The 22,356-nt window shown below is 34.9% G+C and overlaps 3 protein-coding genes across 3 annotated transcripts; all 3 read left to right on the top strand.

Moving 5' to 3' along the window:
* The first annotated feature begins 1,623 nt into the window (after positions 1–1,623).
* Positions 1,624–2,706, top strand: LOC143618446 (ras-related protein RABA6a-like). Its single transcript, XM_077090664.1, has 2 exons — positions 1,624–2,121; positions 2,208–2,706. The coding sequence occupies exons 1-2, from the start codon at positions 1,898–1,900 to the stop codon at positions 2,650–2,652; spliced, it is 669 nt and encodes a 222-aa protein (XP_076946779.1). The 5' UTR covers positions 1,624–1,897; the 3' UTR covers positions 2,653–2,706.
* An 8,951-nt stretch (positions 2,707–11,657) lies between these two features.
* Positions 11,658–13,330, top strand: LOC143618692 (expansin-B15-like). Its single transcript, XM_077090798.1, has 4 exons — positions 11,658–11,796; positions 12,024–12,136; positions 12,225–12,352; positions 13,003–13,330. The coding sequence occupies exons 1-4, from the start codon at positions 11,658–11,660 to the stop codon at positions 13,328–13,330; spliced, it is 708 nt and encodes a 235-aa protein (XP_076946913.1).
* A 5,193-nt stretch (positions 13,331–18,523) lies between these two features.
* On the top strand, positions 18,524–20,517 carry LOC143618440 (expansin-B15-like). The gene is made up of 4 exons (XM_077090658.1): positions 18,524–18,659; positions 18,892–19,004; positions 19,091–19,281; positions 20,190–20,517. Exons 1-4 carry the CDS (start codon positions 18,524–18,526, stop codon positions 20,515–20,517), a joined length of 768 nt encoding a protein of 255 aa, XP_076946773.1.
* Positions 20,518–22,356: the final 1,839 nt, after the last annotated feature.

The following is a 22,356-nucleotide window of genomic DNA, read 5'->3' as shown; positions in this document are numbered from 1 at the left end:
AGTCCAATGACTGGCACCTGCAAAACAGACACCGTGAGTCTCGTTACAGGAAGGACAAGAGGGGGGGGGGTCTTCCTGTAACCACCCTCCGGCGTGAGAATCAGTAACCTTCGTAAATGAAGAAAGTACTGAAGTAAGCAGACTAAGTGTAGTCAGAATGCAAGTGAGTGAATGAATACCTCATACCGTTTGACAAGGTATTTATAGCCGAAGGATGCAGGAAAGTGATTGGGCCAGCTGTCCTCTTCTAGAAGATCTTTGATAACTGCCTGGACGCGTGTCCTCTTGTGATAGGTTGAGCTATACGTCCCATGTGCATGAGTATAACAACCTAGACACGCGTCGCCCAATGATAGGATGGATTGCACCCTGGCCATGTGCACGGTTATAACAAACTGGCCAGATGTCCTTTATTCATTGGTTGTTCAATCACGTATTCCCCAAGTAAGAATCATGAACCTCCTTCTAGAGAGTATTTGAGTGATGACAGCTGTCCGTTGGCATTGTCTTACGGATATTTAGGCGGATAGATATCCTGTCCTGCGGATGGCTTTTGAGGATGCCAGGATGCTTCCGCGTGTGTTATGAGGACGTTCCTCCTTATTCGTGATATGCGGGTGATCCATGCGTCCCGCGGGTGGTTTATAAGAGGATTCTCTGTGACCTGCGGGTGGCACTTAAGGGTATTTGGGTCTTTTTGATACCCTACCTCTACATGTATGGAAACAAGTTACATAAATAAGCAACCTTTTATTGGTCTAGTATTCTCGTATGACGAAAAAACAATTAAAATAACATCCTTTTCTTTTGAATTCAAATGTATATATTCGAACTAAAAATAGTAATTAATTAAACTGATTCCATTAGCACTATCAAAAATCAAATCTTAATTATATAGTAGTAAACTCGTACAAAAAGTAGATGGTATTGGATGGGTCATGATCAATCTTCACTTTTAAGCAAGCTAGAGACTTTAAACGCAATTCATACCTTGAAATGACATTTTTGTTGCATATCAATGGTGGGATTAATTTGGTAAACCTTTCTTTAGATGATTGGGCATACCACTATGTAATATATATAGATATTATTATTATTTAACTACATAGGAATTAAGATTCAAAATAAATTATATCATTCTTTTCTCTTGTTCACCGATTTTAATCAAATCGGATTCTTAATATGTTCGGTATTATTTTTTGTACTTGTAATCCTTGTTGTTCGGGCTCTGGCTTCTTACGGGAGTCCCTTTCAGTTTATTTTTAAAATATAATTTTTCCTTTAAAAAAAGTTCAAATATTCGCTTCGTTATACTATTTAACCATGTAGTATACCAATGAGCTAGTGGATCAGGTTCGATTCCTGCACCCAACATTTAGTTTCAAAGTCATCAAGGTGATGATAGGAGATTAGACGAGTAAGTGACTTTCATTAGTTGGATTCTTGAATTGAACGTGTTTTATCTCACAGCACTGTCGTGCCTTCGGGCGAGTGTTCACGAGTGTTGGCCTTAGGTGAGGGTTTTCCCCAGATAGAAAAACGAGGATATCATGATGTGATGAATTTAGCCAGTAGGAGTCCATTTAAAGGATTCGTTAGAAAAAACATATACTTTATACTTGTTATTACAATAAAAAATAGTAATAATAAAATAATTCATGCGACAAATATTGAATAGATTAAGCTATCCCATCATTGTTCCAATGAAACATGAACACCATTGGTCCCACCCCATTTTAAACTTCGATTTAGTAGAGCATGCCTTCCTCAAAAACCAAGTAACAACGACACTCATCATGTTCTTGTCCATTTTGTGCACACTGTGCACCATTATTAATAATTGCCCTCTTAACCGCTTTATATTCGAGAGTTTTAACTCCAAACACAAACAAATTAGATGGCTAATACTTCTCTTGATGAAGACTCATGTGATTATCTATTTAAGACGGTCTTAATAGGAGATTCGGCCGTTGGTAAATCCAATCTCTTATCAAGGTTTGCTAAGGACGAGTTTTATTTAGATTCAAAGCCAACGATTGGTGTTGAATTCGCATACCGGAACACTAAGGTTGGTGACAAGACAGTGAAGGCTCAAATATGGGACACCGCGGGACAAGAAAGGTACATTTGAGTTTTGACTCTATCCTTTTTTTGTTTATAATTCCATCAATCAAAGTTTGTAACAAATTAAAATACCTCGGCTATAGGTTTAGAGCTATAACAAGTTCATATTACCGAGGAGCACTAGGTGCGATGTTGGTCTATGACATCACAAGACGTGGGACGTTTGAGAATTTGAAGAAATGGCTACATGAACTTCGTGAATTTGGAAATCGTGACATGGTTACTGTTCTTGTGGGCAACAAGTCAGATTTGTTGGATTTGAGAGAAGTTGATGTTGAAGACGCGCAAAAGCTTGCACAACTCGAGAATTTATGCTTCATGGAGACATCTGCAAAGGATAATCTGAATGTAGAAGATGCATTTCTTCAAATGATCACCAAAATATATGAAATTGCAAGTCAAAAGAGTCTTGATGCCAAGAAGAATGAGTCGAATCCGAATCTTGTCGGGAAGAAGGAAATTATTGTTGTTGATGTTGATGCTGATGAAGTTTCTCCCAATAAACACACTGGTTGTTGTAGAAGTTGAGTGAACTTCATTTATTTTAGAACATCAAGGTTAGGATTTGTGTCTCAATATGCTATATCAACATTTTATAAGTCAATTTTACTGATTTTAAGTTTGTTAAAGGATGTGATTATTAACCTATAGTCCTTTACTTAGACCACGTTTTAAAAAGTTTTAGATTATATAAAACCATAATCCTTTTACATGGTTTGGGGACTTTTCTTTATTAGTACTTAGTAGTATATGTCACTCATGTTTGTATATCATTCATCCATTGTAACATCCGAAATTTTATAAAGAATAATAACAAGGATTATTATTAGTTATGATTAAATTTAGGGAGTTATTATTTATTTATTTTAAATAATAAATATTAATATGGACTAAGTATCCATTCAATTTAAATGTGAAAATATTTGCCTAGGAAGGAAAAGGATCAGCATTAGATTAAGCCCGGTTCTCATCCGCAAGTCTATGCGAATGGGCCAACACTTACAAATCCATGCGAACGCGGTTGGTCTTAGAATGTGGATGGGTATGTAGGTGTTTTGCGAATGCGTATGGGCTAATCCATGCGATGTGAGTGCAATGGACATTGGGATATGGGGATACCCATTTGCAAATGGGAACACTCTTTGCGAATGGGAATGCTCTTTGTCACACCCGGCCTCAGGATCTATACGTATGAGCAATAATTGATATCGGTTTTGAAAATAAAACAGAGTTGTGTTCTTTTGGCGGAGGTCTTTATAAAATATTTCTTTCATATAAAATGTCGGAATTTAAAAACCGTGTTTAATATTACAAAAAATGTCTTTTCAAATACTTTTACATAATATTTGAGCCATCAAATACCATCTAATAACTATATCTTCAATCTTCTATCTGCGTGATCTAACCTGTCTAATTCCTGGAAAACAGATTTAGAAATACGTCAGCGATATGCTGGTGAATCGTTTACTAACTCTAAAACATTTTTTTTAAATATTGTTATAATATCAAGACAATTTTATGTACAGATCAGCAGGGTATCGACTCTTTCTCTGAGCGTATCACTAGAATACACACATAAGTCAACAAAATCTCGAAGAACTATGCACATTGGAAATATGGTTTGAGACTGACGCATAACATGCTTGCTATTTGTCAATTATGTTTCAATCTAAACACATGTGCATTTAGTCTGAGTGCTTTTCTTCTATCTTGTGTCACAACATTTTATAAACATTTTCAGACTCTTTAAGATAAACAATATAATTATCTTTTCGGCTCTAAGACAAATATCATTTGTGTCTTTTCAGAGTAAAAATTAGTTGTTAAACAATTAAACATATTCACCTTTTGGCTCAGTCGGTGAATCTGTATAAAGGTTATTCATTTCTAAATATGTTTTGACTCTTTTGAACAAATACCAATCAGTTCCATAGGAGCATGACTGTTTAATAAGTTTAAGGCATTCACCTTTTTGCTCTGTCGTTGAATTTGTTATGATAACCTTTACATTTTTGGATACTTAACCTATCATAAATAGGTTTACATAAATACCTAGAACTTCTGCTTTGATCCAGTTGTAGACTATACTAGTGTGGTTTTTATCGTTTCAAACCTCGTTTATAATTATCGGCTCGGTTTTTAGGTTCAAAACTTAATTTTAAATAAATTAATAAAATTTAATATGAGACAAACCGTATCAATATGAGATGGTCTGTATCATCTTAGTTTGACTCGTTGACTGAACCTTTGTTGTGACGGGTGTCACAAAGATGAGACGGTCCATTTCATTGAGACAGACCTTCTCATGGTTGAGTTGACGGCCCGTATAATTGTTTGACATGCCGTCTTACTTAAACTATTTAACCCACATTAAGATTGGGTTGAGACGGACCGTATCAAATACTAATCAGTTTCATAGGAGTATGACTGTTTAATAAGCTACGCATTCATCTTTCTGCTCTGTCGTTGAACTTGTTATGATAACATTTACATTTTTGGATGCTTAACCTATCATAAATAGATTTACATAAATACCTAAATCTTCTGCTTAGATCTATTTGAAGACTACACTAGCGTGGTTTTTATCGTTTCAAATCTCGTTTATAATTATCGGTTCAGTTTTAGGTTCAAAACTTAATTTAATAAATTAATAAAATTTAATATGAGACGGACCGTATCAATATGAGATGGTCCATATCATCTTAGTTTGACTCGTTGATTGAACCTTTGTTGTGACGGGTGTCACAAAGATGAGACGGTCCATTTATTGAGACGGGCCTTATCATGGTTATATAGTTCGTCTAATCTTCTGTTTTGACTCGTTAAGGCTAAAAATCGTTTTGACATCATTGCGACATACGTTAATATGTTCTAAAACTTTACACATGCTTAAAACATTTACTATAACTTCTGTAACTAGTTATGTTCGAGGTTTGATTGATAATCGCTTGGATACTCGCTTAATGTATAAAAACGGAACTTAAATTAGCTAAGGGATACTATGCCTTACTTCCAAGCTTATACACGATTTTTGGGATATTTGTTATGACTTCTAGCACTACTGGAGAGACTTGGTAAGTACCCCGACTTGACTAGAATTTCCTCGTTTGGGTTGTTACTTCTGTAATAGCAATTTATGTTCCTTATATGGTTATGTAATAATGCCCCTTGTATGGTTAAGTGTTAAGTGTTCCTTATATAGTTATCCTTTATTGTTCTTTCTACATATATGAGCTCACATTTTATGATTAGACGCTAGACTTTCCTTTTATGGATATGAATTGTAACATCCCCAAAATTTCGATCCAAATTTGACAACTTAGGAAAGTTGAGGGATCAAAAATAATATCAAGACAAGACATGAGAAGATATTTAATAAGGAATTATAATTAAAATAAGGAAATAAAAATATTTCCTAAGTTAAGTTTACTTACATGAAATAAATTCCATCCCACATTGGAAGATGTAAGAAAGTGGAAGCATTCCACCAAGGTATAAATAAGGAAGATGGAATCCATCCTACATGGAAAGTGGTAAAGAAATGGAAGCTCTTTATAAGGAAGAGATTTTCCATAGTTATATTCTTTTATGAATATCATGCACCAAGTGGTCCTAGCGGAGGGTGCGTAGCACCCGATGCGCTCGGGCGAGGCCGAGGGCGACGGCGAATGGCGCAATGTGGCGCTTTGATGACGCACTTTGCACGCTCGCATCGCCGCGAGCCGCTTTAAGAGCCGCCTTAGTATTTTTGGACAACGAGAATTAGACCTGAAATGACAAGCTACAAAAGATGAAGGACTAAAAGTGAAAAATATTATCCAGGGACCCATCGCGCTACGCGATGAGTCCAAAGAGACGGCCATCGCGGTACGCGATGGGCCGTGATGACACATCACACACGTGTCACACTCTGGTGACACGTGGCAGCATGACAGGACACGTGGCAGAACGTGTCAGGCCACGTGGCAACACGTGGCGAGACCTCAGAAACGTGTTAGTCGCGGTACGCGACGAAGCCAGGAAAAGGACCCATCGCGTACCGCGATGGGATCCAAAAACAGCTATAAATAGAGGGGGTCACGGCTCATTTGCACACACACTCCCACACTCTCTCTCTAGAAATCCACGCTCTCTCTACCTCGGTTTGCGTACCGAACACCGTTTTGCGTGCCACCGACCTGACAATCATTACCTTGTAATCCGTGCCAAATACCCGAAGTTTTCTTTGAAGTGCGTGCCACCAAGATTAACCCGACATTCCGCCTCGAAGTACGTGCACGACCCGACGACTACACATTGCCTCGATTTGCGTGCCAAGGAAGGTGGATCAAGAACGTCTCGATAAATGTGCGTATAGAGTAGAAATGTTGCCCGTATAAACTTAGGAATATCTAACTCCGAATACCGTGCGAGGTAAGGGGTTCTGCCTAAGTTATTATTATATTAAATGGCTTAGACCATAAGTCGGAGATATAGCCGAACATTGATTACAATTAAGTATTATATAACTTTTCTTAAGCGAAGGTTATAGTCAAAATAGTATTTCTTTATGACTAAGAAATATAATACAAGAGATTATAATTATGAAATTAATGTTTCTTCTTGAAGAAGGAACTCAGTATAGACGTTTCTTCCTGAAGAAGAAACGTAGCATATAATCGATAAAATAAAAAAGAGGACTAAAGGTCCAAATGTTTTATAAACAAATGATTTTATCAAGTTTGAAGTTATACCAAAATAGACTAAAGGTCTAAAGCTAGATCGATGATCTAGTTATTTATACAAATGTTATTCTCGTACTATAGGTCCGAGGTAACAAAACAAGAAGAAGAGAACAGAAAACAGGAATCAATATCAGAAACTGATTATAAACTAAAAAGGTGAATACGCCCCAAACCTTTTATATTGAGTCAGAATGTTTGCATAGGATTTACGAATCCTTAAAAACTTTGTGTACAATAATAAGAAACAGACACTCTGATTAAGAGTATACATGTGTCTGGATCCATTCATACATGGTGACTCGGCATTTTCCCGAGGCCATGCAAATCATCAACATGTCTCCGGAAGCTTTATGAGAAATGATTTGTGTATATAATTAATTGTACAAGGTACTTAGGGTAATTTGAACCCAATTTAGTTGGGTCCTAATGAGTAGTCACAAAGGTATTATTGTTTATTTCACAAAGGTATTGAAAATATATTTTTAGAGTCAGCTTTATTCACCAGCTTTGTGCTGATGAATTTTCCCACCCATGTTACAGGGAAACAAGAAAGGTTAGAAGATACAAGCAAGAAGGAATAGAAGATTGGAGTTATAGTCATTAGATGTTATCTGGTGGCTCAGATATTTTATTTAAAAATATTATAAAAGAGTTATGTTTTATAAAGAAATGTATTCGAAATATGAAGCGGGTATTTAAAACCCGAGTTTTTAATAAGTTTTCAATATAAATAATTTAAAGACTTCCGCTACAAACCACAACTCTGATTTATTCACAAAACAGGTACCAACTTTTGGTCACACGCCTAGGCCCTAAGTCGGGGTGTGACATGAATAGACGTTCCTTGTATGAATATGAATAGACGTTCCTTTTATGGACATGAAATAGTTTTTCTTTCATAAATATTGTGTTTGACCGTCGTGCGTACTTGATAGAATAATGCAAAGTACGTTATGAATGAATAAGAACGTACATGTAAGTAAAGTAGTGTAACACCCTTGGCAAACACAACATCGTCCCACTCTTAGGCTATCCCACATCGGCCGTGGACAAGAGAGATCCTTGGTTCATAAGTAAATGTCCTGCCTCTTCAATCACCAACGCGTTTTGGGCAACCAAAAACAAATCCGTGAGCTCTTCGTGGGCAGGGCGAACAATATTGGTGGTGCGAGGGGCCGGATATTACAGGTGGTATCAGAGCCACTCTTGTGCTGTTCGGGATGATGGGACATGCCTCATCGAGGATGATGAGTCCAAAGGGGGGTTGTTTGTAACACCCTTGGCAAACACAACATCGTCCCACTCTTAGGCTATCCCACATCGGCCGTGAGCTCTTCGTGGGCAGAGCGGACAATATTGGTGGTGCGAGGGGCCGGATGTTACAAGTAGGGCTGTTCAAAACCGGATATCCGAAATTTCGGATATCCGAAACCAGATATCCGAACCTTTCGGATAGTGAAAATCACTACCCGAATCCGAAACTTCGGATATCTGAAGTTCGGATATCCGAAATTTTCGGATATCTGAAACCGGATAGCCGAATATAAAATAAAAAAACCTTGTTTTACTAAACAAAACCAAACATCATCTTGAGAATTCAAGTTTCCAAATCCAACAAATCAAACATACAACCACCAAATCAAACATACAAGTTGTATATCACATAAAATCGACGGCGACGGGTGGATGAATGGATGTTGGACGGCGCCGGGTGCTGTGAGAACTGAGACGGATGGCGACGGGAGACGAGAGGCTGTTTTAAGTGAGACGGACGCCGATGGGTGCTGTGATGATGGCGTCGGGTGATTGTTTAGAGTGGAAGACGATGGACGAGAGGCCGTGATACAAACGGCCGGAGGCGGTGGCCGGCTGGCCGCAGATCTATATTTTAAGTGTGTGTGAGAGAGAGAGAGAGAGAGAGAGGCTTCACTGCTGTGTTTTAAGTGAGAGAGAGAGAGAGAGAGGTGATGTTAATGTATGTGATATATGATATATCTAGGGTTTGTGTATAATATAAAAAGAAATTAAAAAAATATTAAAATTAAAATACCGGATAATTCGGATATCCGGAAAAACAGAAAACTACTATCCGAATCCGAATCCTAATTTTTCGGATATCCGGGATTCGGATATCCGAATTTTCGGATAGTTCGGATACGGATAGTCGGATAATTCGGATACGAATTCGGATTCGGATAGTTTTGAACACCCCTAAAGTAAAGTATGGCATGATCTTTGGATACAATTGTGCCATGAGTTAAAATGAAGAAAAGATACTTTTGTTTAAAGAAAACAAAACTAGGACCCACTTATGCCCTGTTCTTGAGTTTTTTTTAAAGAGAGAAAGGAAAGGAAAACTAAGGATAGTTAAAAAATAAGTGTTCTTGAGTTTTTTTTAGGATGGAATTAGGATGGATTAAATTGATCTATTTTTCTAATAAGTTATCCTCCCATTTTTGGGCTGATTACTAAGGATAACAACACCTAATTACAATATCACCCATTAATAAAACTTCGATGAATTGATCGCTGAGCTAGATGCTTTATTTGAGTTTGGCTGTGAACTAAAGAGCCACAGCAGAAACTGGCTTGTTGTGTATACGGATGATGAAGGTGACATGATATGTTCTAATGTGGTGTCTGTGGGTCAGGGAATTCTGTGGCATGGTTAGGAAGAATCTTCATTTATACCAGAGAGGAGGTTCAGAGGATGAATCTCGGGGTTCAAGAGATGATGACACGTCATCAATAGCTGAAAAAGACAAGGAATAATTAGGTAAAAAGCTCATCTGGTTATTGCATTTTCTGTTTAAAAGTGTGTTTTTATGATTTTAATTATGGTTATAGGTTTTTTATAGGTTGATGTTACAGGGAGCGGCAATTGAGAACTGAAATAAGTAACTTTATTATATATCATACTTCAGCTTAAGCTTGGCAAAACAGTCGAGTTGGGCAGGGTATCCGGCCAAAATAGGTTCTGGTTGTTTTAATAAATACAATTTAGTTCTAGTGAAAACGGTTATTGACTAAAATGAGTCTGGGTTGTTTTACAAAAACCAATTTGGTTATAGAAAAAACGAGTTTTGACCAAAATGGATTTGGGTGGTTTTGAAAAAACAATTTGTTTATGGTCAAAACGGGTCTTGACCAAAATGGTTCTGTAAGTCCCCCCGGGGCGTCGTCGATCGATACGAGATCCGCACGAAGTCTAGGAGTGCGGAATCCTCCTAGACTCGTTTATGATGTTGGAGACGAAGAACACGATTACACACAAACAAATACACGAATGAGATAAACGAATCTGCAGATCCTTTATAATATAACCAAAACACGTTACATACCGAACATAAACAAAAACACGGCTGACCCGAGGTGAGCTCTACCTCGGGTCTGCCCACACGACACTCTCTATCTGTTTCTCTCTAAACAATGACAGCAACACAAATACTCTAACTTTTTCTGGATACTAAACCCTAAACATGACACACATATATATAGATAAACATCTTCGCGGGCTTGGGCTTGGCCTCCAGGTGAAGTTATTCCTAACTTCACCAACAGGTGAAGTTTTCCTAACTTCACCAACACGTGAAGTTGTTCTAACTTCACCAACACGTGAAGTTGTATTAACTTCACCAACACGTGAAGTTGGCTCCCTCCACAACTTCACCCAACTAGTCGGAATTGTATGGCGACGGTCACAAAATGCACCAACAGGTTCCGAGTTGAACTTTTTTGGAACTAGTTGGTTGCATTTCTTGCTAAAACTAGTTGGTTATTATTTTGGAGACGATTGCTTATTAAAAGTGTGTGTTTGTTTTTGGAGACGATCAACAAGACGATTGCTTATTTTCCTTTTCTTTCCATCCAACTTAAGAACATAGTTATCCTTTCCTTTCCTCTAATTTCCTTCCAACTCAAGAACACACCTAATTAAAAAAAATTTCCTTCCCTTCCCTTCACTTTCTTATCCTTCCATTTCATTTTCTTTTCTTTTATTTTCTTTCCTTGGTTAAAAAACTAAAGAACAGGGCGTTAGTGTGTAGCTGGCTTTAAATATGGATGCAAGTGTTGTAGATGGCGTGCCAAGCTTGGAGTGCGTACGAGGCTATCCATATTGATGATTGGTTTAGAGAATGAAGTTAAATGTAAATGTTTTAGTTTCCGCTGCAAATTCGGATGTGTTTCCGCTGTATTAAATTGAGTTTATGAGTTAATCCAACGCTAAGTAGGGCGTCTAGGTTCGTCCCCTTACATCCATCAATGAATTGGTTTTCGGTTTCCTTGAGTTGGGATATTTTGGAAATGAAATCGAAATCAAAAAACCAAACCTAATTCGAATAGGAAATCTAAAAGGTAATTAGAAAAAAAAAACATTATATTATAATTAGAATACATATATAAATTTTTGGTCAAAAAAAACTTTGTCCATATGCGAACTTCACTCCAATTAGACAAAAGCATATTGTTCCGATAATATTCTTGATTCTCCTTTAATTTAGATGTTTTATTTCATATGTAAAAAAACATGGATCAAGATTGAACAATTTCTATTAATAGAAGTCATGATTCAAAATATATCCTTAAAGTTATCCTATTTATGTGTTGTTGACTAGAAAAATCTTCAAGTAAGACTTGTTTAAATACCTTCACTAATGTGTACAACTTGCAGTGAAATATTAAGCTTCTTACACAAAACAAATTGATTTTTCTAAATTGGGTTTAACCATTTTCATAGCCAAAATTAAGTGGTAAACCTTTTAATCAACAACAATCTCCAAATTGTTAAGTGTTTCTTATTAAAGTGACATGGCCTTACACATTCAAAAGTTCTTGTTGATCTTTGTTTTGATGTCTCCATGTAAGCTCCTCGCGAAACCTAACGAACTAGGAGGGTTTTCACCGGCTTTAGCAACTTGGTATGGAGATCCATATGGTGCCGGAAGTGGTAATTATATCGTCCAATAAGCTTATTATAATACATAGACATGTTACGTGTACACTTATGTTAAAAAGAGCTTTTAAGCTCAATATTATCAAACTTTCTGGGGTGGTATAACGGTAATCAATCACATGATTCCTCTCTTGTCGAGATCTTAGTTTTGAATATTTGTTTAAATACTTCTTTCATAACATCTTAAAAGCACTTACAACCTCTAAATGTTGATTACACAGGAGGTGCTTGCGGATGGTCCGATGATGTTCAATCTCCTCCATTTTCGTCTATGATAGCCGCAGGAAATGCAAATATATATTTGCGAGGCAAAGGGTGTGGAAATTGTTATCAGGTATATTAAACATATAACATAAAAGTTTCTAACTAAATAACTTCATTTAATTAATATCCAACTTAAGTCATTTTTATTACTACTTCAGATTTTATGCACACGAGTGCCATACTGCTCAATGATCCCAGTTACCGTGACCATAACCGATGAATGTCACGGTGCATGTAACAATGTACCATTTGCTTTTGATTTAAGTGGAACTGCATTCGGTGCAATGTCAAGTCCAGGACAAGCTGATAATCTACGTAATCTTGGTTGAGTTGATGTTCAATATCGAAGGTTTAATACGCAAAACCCAATGTTTTCATAACCAAACCTGTTGGTTTTAGGTTGAACCAGCCGGTGAACCAGACTTGATTTTGATCCAACCTTTTATTTTATTTTATCAAAACTTCCATTGAAATTCTCATATTGTGATGCATTTATTAGAATTGATATTTATTTTTATGTCTTAATATTGAATTAAAATATAAAGTTCACCCCCAACACACAATTTTATTTTTATTATTTTGTTTTGCATACGGTTTTAATTTTCTATTATATATATAGAAAAAAGTTCAAATAAAAAACAATTGTTTTGTGAGAAGTGTGAGAAAACTTTAAAATAAAGTACACCACCTAAATATGACACTATATCATATAAATAGGAAACTATACAACTTTTAGAAACTACCAATCTCAACCATTAGATCATAGATCCAAGAGTTTACATCTATTCTTATGTTTCTCATAAAACTATGGTTCTTAAATCTGGTCCAACCAGTTTCGTCCGGTTTTGAAAACAATGACAAAAACCTCTAATGTTCTACAATAAAATATTTTCATTGTGGCTAATTTACATCTTTTACATGGTGTATTATGTTTAGGGTGCCATGCAACTACGGTACTACCAAAATTGCGTTCAAGACAGATCAAATGGCTAACCCGTACTGGTTCTCGATGGCAGTGGAGTTTTGTGCGGGAGATGGAGGCATTAGCTCGATAGAGATATCGTCATTCGGTTCACAACAATTTAGATCAATGGAGAACACTTGGGGTGCGGTTTGGGCAGTACATATTGATCCATCTTTTCGTGCTCCGTATTCATTCAGACTCACCTCTGGAAACAATGAACCGGTTATCGCAGTCAACGCAATACCATTTGGTTTTGCGCCTGGAAAAAATTATTACTCATTGGTCAATTTTCGAAGCTAGAATGGAACCAGTATGATCCTCCTGATATGCTGATATGCTTTAAGATTGTACAAGACTAGTGTTGCTAGTGATAGATATATTTTAAAGCCAACAGGTGATTGAATATTTCTAGTCTATTAATCAATAAAATCATTAACTATACACATATAAATATGGATGTTACGTCGATGAACAATTAACACATTTTTTGCTGCTCGTCCTCTTTAAAAATTGAATAAAACAGTATTAAGAGTTGCATTTACAATGTTGTTTTTAATTGTCATTTGTATATTTAAGCAAATATAAAAATAAGTTAAATGTAACAAAGCTTTTGGTATCATAATTATGAAAAAAAAACTCATTTAAATTGTTCTTAAATAAAACAATAATCACGTGATATTGATGATGCATAAATATGGATTGAAACGGTTCGGAATCTAGCATCCTCACACATAACCTTCTACGTAAAACACTTTTTATAATGTTCATGTGACTAAATAGTAAATAGGAACAAAATTTATAATAACAAGTACACATTTATAAAGCAAAATTAATTTATAACTTTCAACATGTATTTTGAGTTAGTTTAGATACGTTTATGGAAAATAAGACATCTATTTATCTTAATTTCTTACCAAAATGTTGGACAAAGATATATTACATTAACACTAGATCAGAAGTGACTCAACTATATTATAAACAATGTTTTTAGGCTATTTTAAAAACGATGTTTGACATCTTTCTTCAAGTTGGATAAAAAGTAATGACTCATGACCTATTAGTTTAGTGTTATGGTTCCCTTAACACAAATATGAGATTATATATCCAAATCCTTAAAAGTATGAGATAAATGTTGAATTTTGCACTTTAAACACACACACAAAAAAACATAGCTCAATTTATTTATGAGTAAAAAAAGACCGACTTCATTAAAAGGAATAAGCAGTAATGATGACGCTTCTCACTTTTGATTTCCTTCCCAATTTTATTTTGAGACCTAGTTTTCTATCAGTCCTTAGAACTCAACTGTCAATCTCCATTGTGTTTGAATTAGAACGAATTTCACCTATTCAAACCCAAAAATATAGAAAAGAAATGTATTCCATAGACAAATTTCCCCACACAATTGACATAGCAATACATGTAACACCCTGGCAAACACAACATCGTCCTACTCTTAGGCTATCCCACATCGGCCGTGGACAAGAGAAATCCTTGGTTCATAAGTAAATGCCTTGCCTCTTCAAGCACCAACGTGTTTGGGCAAACAAAAACAAATCCGTGAGCTCTTCGTGGGCAGAGCGGACAATATTGGTGGTGCGAGGGGCCGGATGTTATACATACCGGAGTTTGTCGACCACCGATCAAAATCATACATGGAAATTGCTTCATGGTTTAGGGTAAAGTTAAATACAGAGGGAGACAAAAATGAGAACTGTGTGAAGGATTTGTGTCAACACAAGAAACCCTTTAAAAATAAATTCAAAAAAAAAATAAAAAAAATCATAACTCAAAATATATAAAAAAAAGAGAAAAATATTTAAAAACTAAAATGTTTCCGCCATAATCCATTAAAAAAAATGCAAAAAATAAAAAAAATTGACGAAAAGACACAATGCCGATATCAAAGACACAATGACGAAAATGAACAAAATACACAATTATAACTAAAAAAACACAATAGATCGCAAATATAACACAATGCCGAATAAAATATAGCACAATATTGAGTAAGATAGCACAATATAAATAAAAAAACACAATGTCAAGCAAAAAAGACACAATCAATGATGAAAAAAAACACAAAACACAATGATAAACAAAAAGACACGACAACTTTTTCACATACCAATGTGTTTTTTTATTAGAACGAGAAAAACGGTGGAAACATTTTTGTGTTTTTACTTTTTTCGCTATTTTATTAAATTTTGAGTTATGATTTATTTATTTATTTTTAATTTTTAGGGATTTTTTTATGTGGCTACAAATCCTTCTTATTTTTGTTACTTTTTGTAAAATAACTTGACCCCATGATTTAAACCCATTTAATTATTCAGCTGAAACCATAATCGAAATGTCATAATCAAATTCATTGCTTGAACATGAGGTTTAATGCCAAAATAAACATATGATAAAATAAAATATCTAATATTTCAATAAACCCACAATTACCCATTTATGTTAGCAAACAACTCACAACATCTACCACTGAACTCATAATTAATATTTCCTAAATGATAAATAAGCTTCAAGCATCTAAAATTTTCTTATTATTCCCAATCTCAGTGACAACATCGTTGATATTTATACAATAGAAGAAACATGAGAAACGTTCAGAAAATATTTATACACACTAACACACCTAAAAATGGGTACCTCATTATTGAAAACAAAACATACCCTTCTTTCTATATAACCACCGCTCCACCAGTTGCATTTTTTTAACCCGTTTAGTAGTCCCCCTGTATGAACGCGACTTCAAAGGGTTGAGCTCTTCTATGTGTTCACTTGTTTTGTTACCTCGGACCTATAGTACGAGAATAACATTTGTATAAATAACTAGATCAGCGATCTAGCTTTAGACCTTTAGTCTATTTTGGTATAACTTCAACCTTGATAAAAATCATTTGTTTATATTCAAAACATTTGGACCTTTAGTCCTTTATTCATTTTCCAATATGTTCGTTTCTTCTTCAGGAATAAATATCTATATAAAGTTTCTTCTTCAAGAAGAAACATTCATTTCATAATTATAATCTCTTTTGTTATATTTCTTAGTCATAAAGAAATACTATTTTGACTATAACCTTTGCTTAAGAAAAGTTATATTATTCTTAATCGTAATCAAGGTTCGGGCTATACCCTCGACTATGGTCTAAGCCATTTATAATAATAAAATAATAACTTAGGCAGAACCCCTTACCTCGCACGGTATTCGGGGTTAGATATTCATAAGTTTATACGGGCAGCACTTCTACTCTATCTGCACGTTTCTCGAGGCGTTCTTGATCCACCTTCCTTGGCACGCAAATCGAGGCAATGTTCGGTCGCCGGGTCGCGAACGTACTTTGAGACGGAATATCGGGTTACTTTCGGTTGGCACGAACTTCGAGGAAAACGCCGGGTATTTGGCACGGATTACGAGGTATTATTTGTTAGGTCGGTGGTACGCAAAATGATGTTCGGCACGCAAACCGAGGTAGAGAGAAAGTAACTTAGAGAGTGGAAATGTGTGTGTGAGAAATGCCGTGAGCCTCCCTATTTATAGCCAAAATTGGATCCCATCGCGATACGCGATGGGCTCCTTTCTTCCTTCGTCGCGTATCGCGATACCCATACTTCTGAGATCTTGCCACGTGTCGCCACGTGGCCTGACACGTTCTGCCACGTGTCTTGGCCTGCTGCCATGTGTCACCAGAGTGTGACACGTGTTGATGCGTCATCACGGCCCATCGCGATACGCGATGGCCGTCTCCTTGGACTCATCGCGTAACGCGATGGGTTCCTGGAATTATTTTTCACTTTTGGTCCTTCATCTTTTGCAGCTTGTCACTTCTGGTCTAATTCTCGTTGTCCAAAAATACTAAGGCGGCTCTCAAAGCGGCTCGCGGCGATGCGAGCGTGCGAAGTGCGCCATCAAAGCGCCACATTGCGCCCAATGCCCTTCGCCGTTGTCCTCGCCCGAGCCCGTGCGCGTCGGGTGCCAAGCACCCTCTACTAGGACCACTTGGTGCATGATATTCATAAAAGAATATAACTATGGAAATTCTCTTATAAAGAGCTTCCATTTCTTTACCACTTCCAATGTGGGATGGAGTTTATTTTCATGTAAGTAAACTTTAACTTAGGAAATATTTTTATTTTCTTATTTTTCTTATAATTCCTTATTTAATATCTCCTCATGTCTTGTCTTGATGTTATTTTTGATCATTCAACTTACCTAAGTTGTCAAATTTGGATCAAAATTTTGGGGATGTTACATCTTCTATGTATTGTACAAATGATAGTTGAAGGGTTTTTACTTCGTTAATAGCAATTTATGTTCCTTATATGGTTATGTAGCATCGTCCCTTTGTATGGTTACGTATTAAGTGTTGCTTAAATGGTTATGCTTTATTATTCTTTCTATGGATATGAGTTGAGATTTTACGATTAGATGCTAGACATTCCTTTTATGGATATGATCAATAAACGTTCCTTTTATGGATATAGATAGACTTCCTTATATGGATATGCATAGGTGCTCCTTCTATGGACATGGCTAGATGTTCCTTTTATGAATATGAAAAGTTCCTTAAATGGATATGAAATAGTGTTTCTCTCATGAATATTGTGCGTGTGATGTCGTGCGTACTTGGTAGAATTATGCATAGTATGATATGAACGAATAAGAACGCGTAGGTGAGTAAAGTATGGCATTAATATCTTCGCATACGATTGTGCCATGAGTTAAAATGAAGAAAATATACTTTTATGTAAAGAAAGAAAAACTAAAACTCAATTAGCGTGTAGTTGACTTTTAATATGTGTGTATGTATTGTAAATGACGCGGCAAACTTGAAATGCGTACAAGGTTATCCATATTGAAGGTTGGTTTAGATAATGAAGTTGAATAAAAAATGTTTTAGTTTTCGCTGCAAATTAGAATGTACTTCCGCTGCATTAAATTGATTTTTAAGTAAATCCAACTCTAAATACGGTGCCTTGTTCGTATCCTTGCATCCATTGATGAATTGGTTTTCAGTTACCTTGAGTTAGGATATTTTGGAATGAATTCAAAATCGAAAAATCAAACCAAATTCGAATAGGAAATGCAAAAAGTAATACATAAAACAATATATTATTAGAAATTTATATATAATTTCATAGTCAACAAACTTTGTCATATGCGAACTTCACTCCATTAATTTAGAATTTTTATTTTACATGTATTTATTAAAAAAAGGATCAAGATTGAACAAATGCTATTAATAGAAGTTTGATTCGAAATATATGTTATCCTATTTATGTGTTGTTGACTAAACAAATCTTCAAGTAAGAGTTGTTTAAATACCTTCACTAATGTGTATATCTTGCAGTGAAATATTAAGCTTCTTACACAAAACAAATTGATTGTTCTAAACTGGGTTGAACCATTTAAGTTATCAAAATTAAGTGGTAAACCTTTTAATCAACAACAATCACAAAATTGTTAGTGATTCTTTTTAAAGTGGCATGGCCTTACACATTCAAAAGTTGTTGATCTTTGTTTCAATATCTTCATGTATGCTCCTTGTGAAACCCAACGAACTAGGAGGGTTTTTACCGGCTTTGGCAACTTGGTATGGAGATCCGTATGGTGCTGGAAGTGGTAATTTTATCGTCCAATAAGCTTATTATGATACATTGACATGTTATGTGTACACTTGTGTTAAAAAGAGCTTTTAAGCTCGATATTATCAAACTTTCAGGGGTGGTACAATGATAATCATATCAAACACATGATTCCTCTCTAGTCGAGATCTCAGTTTTGAATATTGGTTTAAATACTTCTTTCATAACATCTTAAAAGCACTTACAACCTCTAAATGTTGATTACACAGGAGGTGCTTGTGGATGGTCCGATGACGTTCAATCTCCTCCATTTTCGTCTATGATAGCCGCAGGAAATGCAAATATATATTTGCGAGGCAAAGGGTGTGGAAATTGTTACCAGGTATATTACAAACATATAACATAAAAGTTTCTTGCTAAATAACTTCATTTACTATCCAACTTAAGTCATTTTTATTATCACTTCAGATTTTATGCACACGAGTGCCATACTGCTCAATGATCCCTGTTACCGTGACCATAACCGATGAGTGTCCGGGTGCATGTAACAATGTACCATTTGCTTTTGATTTAAGTGGAACCGCATTCGGTGCAATGTCAAGTCCAGGACAAGCTGATAATCTTCGTAATCTTGGTCGAGTTGATGTTCAATATCGAAGGTTCATGTTAATACATAAAACCCAATACTTTCATGACCTAACCAGTTATTTATAGGTCGAACCGGTGAACCAGGCTTGATTTTGATCGTTTTATTTTATCAAAACTTCCATTCAAAATTTTATATTATGTTACATTTATTAGAATTCATATTTTATTTTTTATGTCTTAATATTGAATTAAAATATAAAGTTAACCCCAGCACACAATTTTGTTTTTATAATTTTTTTTTGTATTGGATATATACAGTTTGAATTTGATATCTATCTATAATATATATAAATGAAAACTCAAAAATCTTACGTGTCGCAATGTGGTCGCTCCCCCCTTTTATGGAAGCCAACAGGTTGCTTGATTTTAAAATGAAGGCTTCTCATGCATTTGACCCGAACTTACGGGTATGGAACTTACCAAACCCATATATTCCTTAAACGGGTTATAACATTTCATTAAATTAAAGCATAATCTCATCAAATATTTGATGTAAAAATCCTATAAAATAGGAATATATTAAAAATTAATATATGATTATTTTAAAATATATTATTATAAATAAGAAACAATTTTTTGGTAAAAAAATAAAAGAGTCTTAGGTCTCACTAAACTCATATAGTTTTTAAACCGGGTTATAACATCTTATTTGTGAAATTTTTTATCATCAAACCATAAGTATATTCTTAACTTACATACAATAAATAAAATTAAAATTAAAAAAAATATATGAATACTAAAAACAAATAATATAAAACAACCCCCATAAAATAGTTATATATAAAGTCATTCGGTTATTAAATATGGTCCAACCAGTTCCGTCCGGTTTTGAAAACAATGACAAAAACCTCTAATGTTCTACAATGTAACATTTTCATTGTAACTTATTTACATCATTTACATGGTGTATTATGTTTAGGGTGCCATGCAACTACGGTACTACCAAAATAGCGTTCAAGACAGATCAAATGGTTAACCCGTATTGGTTCTCGATGGCAGTGGAATTTTGTGCGGGAGATGGTGGCCTTAGCTCGATAGAGATAGCGTCATTCGGTTCACAACAATTTAGATTGATGGAGAACATTTGGGGTGCGGTTTGGGCAGTACACATTGATCCGTCTTTTCGCGGTCCGTATTCATTCAGACTCATCTCTCAAAACAATGAACCGGTTATCGCAGTCAATGCTGTACCGTTTGGTTTTGTGCCTGGAAAAAGTTATTACTCGTTGGTCAATTTTCGAAGCTAGCTAGAATAAACCCGGAATGATCTTGATATTCTTTAAGATTGTACAAGACTAGTGTTGCTAGAGTTGATAGATATATTTAAAGCCAAAATGTGATTTGTATGTCTTATCTATCAATTAATAAAATCATTAATTATACATATATAAATATGGATGTCACATCGTTGAACAATTCACACATTTTTTTAGTGCTTGTCCTCTTTAAAAATTGAAAAAGACAGTATTAAAAGTTGCATTTACAGTGTTGTTTTTAATTATCATTTGTATATTTAAGCAAATATAACAATAAGTTAAATGTAACAAAGCTTTTGGTATAATAATAATGAAAAAAAACTCATTTATATTGTTTTTAAGTAAAACAATAATCAGGGCGCAAATAGATCGAACCGGACAAGGCGTTGTTCGTGATCATCGGATAAACGAACCGTTCACGAACACTCTACCGAACAAAAATTCGTGTCTATGTCCGGTCCATTAAGGAATTGAGTTTGTTCGTGTCCGTTCTATAATATGGGATACAACCGTCAACGGACATTAATGGACAAATGAACACTAACGAAAACTAATGAACATTAATTGACAAACATACATAAACTACTCTAATCAACAAATAAACATAAACGGTTACATACTAATTCAAAAAGAATAATCATAAATCCACAAAGTTCACCAAAAAATTTGAAATTACACCACAAGATATCCAAAAAAACGTAACACTAATTAACATAGTAACAAAAACATGGTCATACCAAAATAATGTTTTGGAGTTCAAAATTCACAAATCTTCTAGTATTTCACAAAAATAAGTTTCAAATTCTTCATTTTTTAAGGAATTTAAACATACATAATATCATTTTCCTACAATTATCAAAGAAAAAAAAAAGTGTTACATATTAACAAGAAAATGAAAATTAGTTTAAAAGAAATAGCATTAGGTCTTCCTTTTTTTTAGCCTTGAGATAATGGCTATACGAATAGCATTACCGGACGTAATCGAGCAGACATTACCAAACGTTCACGATCACTATTTAACGAATGTGACCTTTATCTAGTGTCCGTCTGTTAAACTTACTGGGCAATTTTTTTTGCTCATGTCCGGTTCATTTATTAAATGGACGGACATAGACAAACTTCTCACCGGCGAACGTCCAGTTCACTTACAACCATACATGATATCGATGATGCGTAGACATTGATTGGAACGGAATTTAGCATCCTCACACATAACCTTCCATGCAAAACTCCTTTTAGTAATCATGTGACTAAATAGTAATAGGAACAAAATGTATAAAAATAAGTATTAATTTATAAAGCAAAATTAATTTATAACTTTAACATGTATTTGAGCTACTTCGTGAGTTACTTTAGATACGATTATGGCAAATCAGACATCTATTTATCTTATTTCCTTACAAAAATGTTGGATATAGACAGGGCCGGCTCAACAAAGGGGGCCTAAATCGAAACAAGATTTTGGGACCTCTTGATAACAATTGTTAAAAACAAAAAATTGATTATTACAACCAAGTCTATCACCACACCAATACATTAATTTGAGTTTACTATACTTATTATAATATATCTATATATAATGTTTTTTTTTATTTGAAGGCCTTAACTGAGTGTGGGTCTAAAAGCCTAACTTGTTTTCGTTGTCCCACGAGTCATCCTTGGACATAGATATATTAGAGCATTCCCAATCCATAATCTTTTAATGTTTTTTGAAAGTGGTTGTGAGTGAAGGAGAAAAAAAAAGGTAATGATAAAATTATAAAAAATATTTTTTAATTAAAAATAAAAGAAAAAAAAATATTTTTAATATAATTATAAATATAAAAATGA

This window comes from Bidens hawaiensis, unplaced genomic scaffold, assembly GCF_021521415.1.
Source record: "Bidens hawaiensis isolate Kalapana, Puna unplaced genomic scaffold, B.hawaiensis_p1.1 tig00002338_1, whole genome shotgun sequence".
Lineage (NCBI taxonomy): Eukaryota > Viridiplantae > Streptophyta > Magnoliopsida > Asterales > Asteraceae > Bidens > Bidens hawaiensis.
This window is presented reverse-complemented; position numbering and strand designations above follow the sequence as displayed.

Coding starts and splice junctions, on each gene's coding strand:
- LOC143618692 (XM_077090798.1), top strand. CDS start 11,658: ATGGCCTTACACATTCAAAAGTTCTTGTTGATCTTTGTTTTGATGTCT. Junction 11,797..12,023: donor TCCATATGGTGCCGGAAGTG/GTAATTATATCG, acceptor TTGATTACACAG/GAGGTGCTTGCGGATGGTCC. Junction 12,353..13,002: donor GGAACTGCATTCGGTGCAAT/GTCAAGTCCAGG, acceptor TATTATGTTTAG/GGTGCCATGCAACTACGGTA.
- LOC143618446 (XM_077090664.1), top strand. CDS start 1,898: ATGGCTAATACTTCTCTTGATGAAGACTCATGTGATTATCTATTTAAG. Junction 2,122..2,207: donor GACACCGCGGGACAAGAAAG/GTACATTTGAGT, acceptor CCTCGGCTATAG/GTTTAGAGCTATAACAAGTT.
- LOC143618440 (XM_077090658.1), top strand. CDS start 18,524: ATGGCCTTACACATTCAAAAGTTGTTGATCTTTGTTTCAATATCTTCA. Junction 18,660..18,891: donor TCCGTATGGTGCTGGAAGTG/GTAATTTTATCG, acceptor TTGATTACACAG/GAGGTGCTTGTGGATGGTCC. Junction 19,005..19,090: donor GGTGTGGAAATTGTTACCAG/GTATATTACAAA, acceptor TTATCACTTCAG/ATTTTATGCACACGAGTGCC.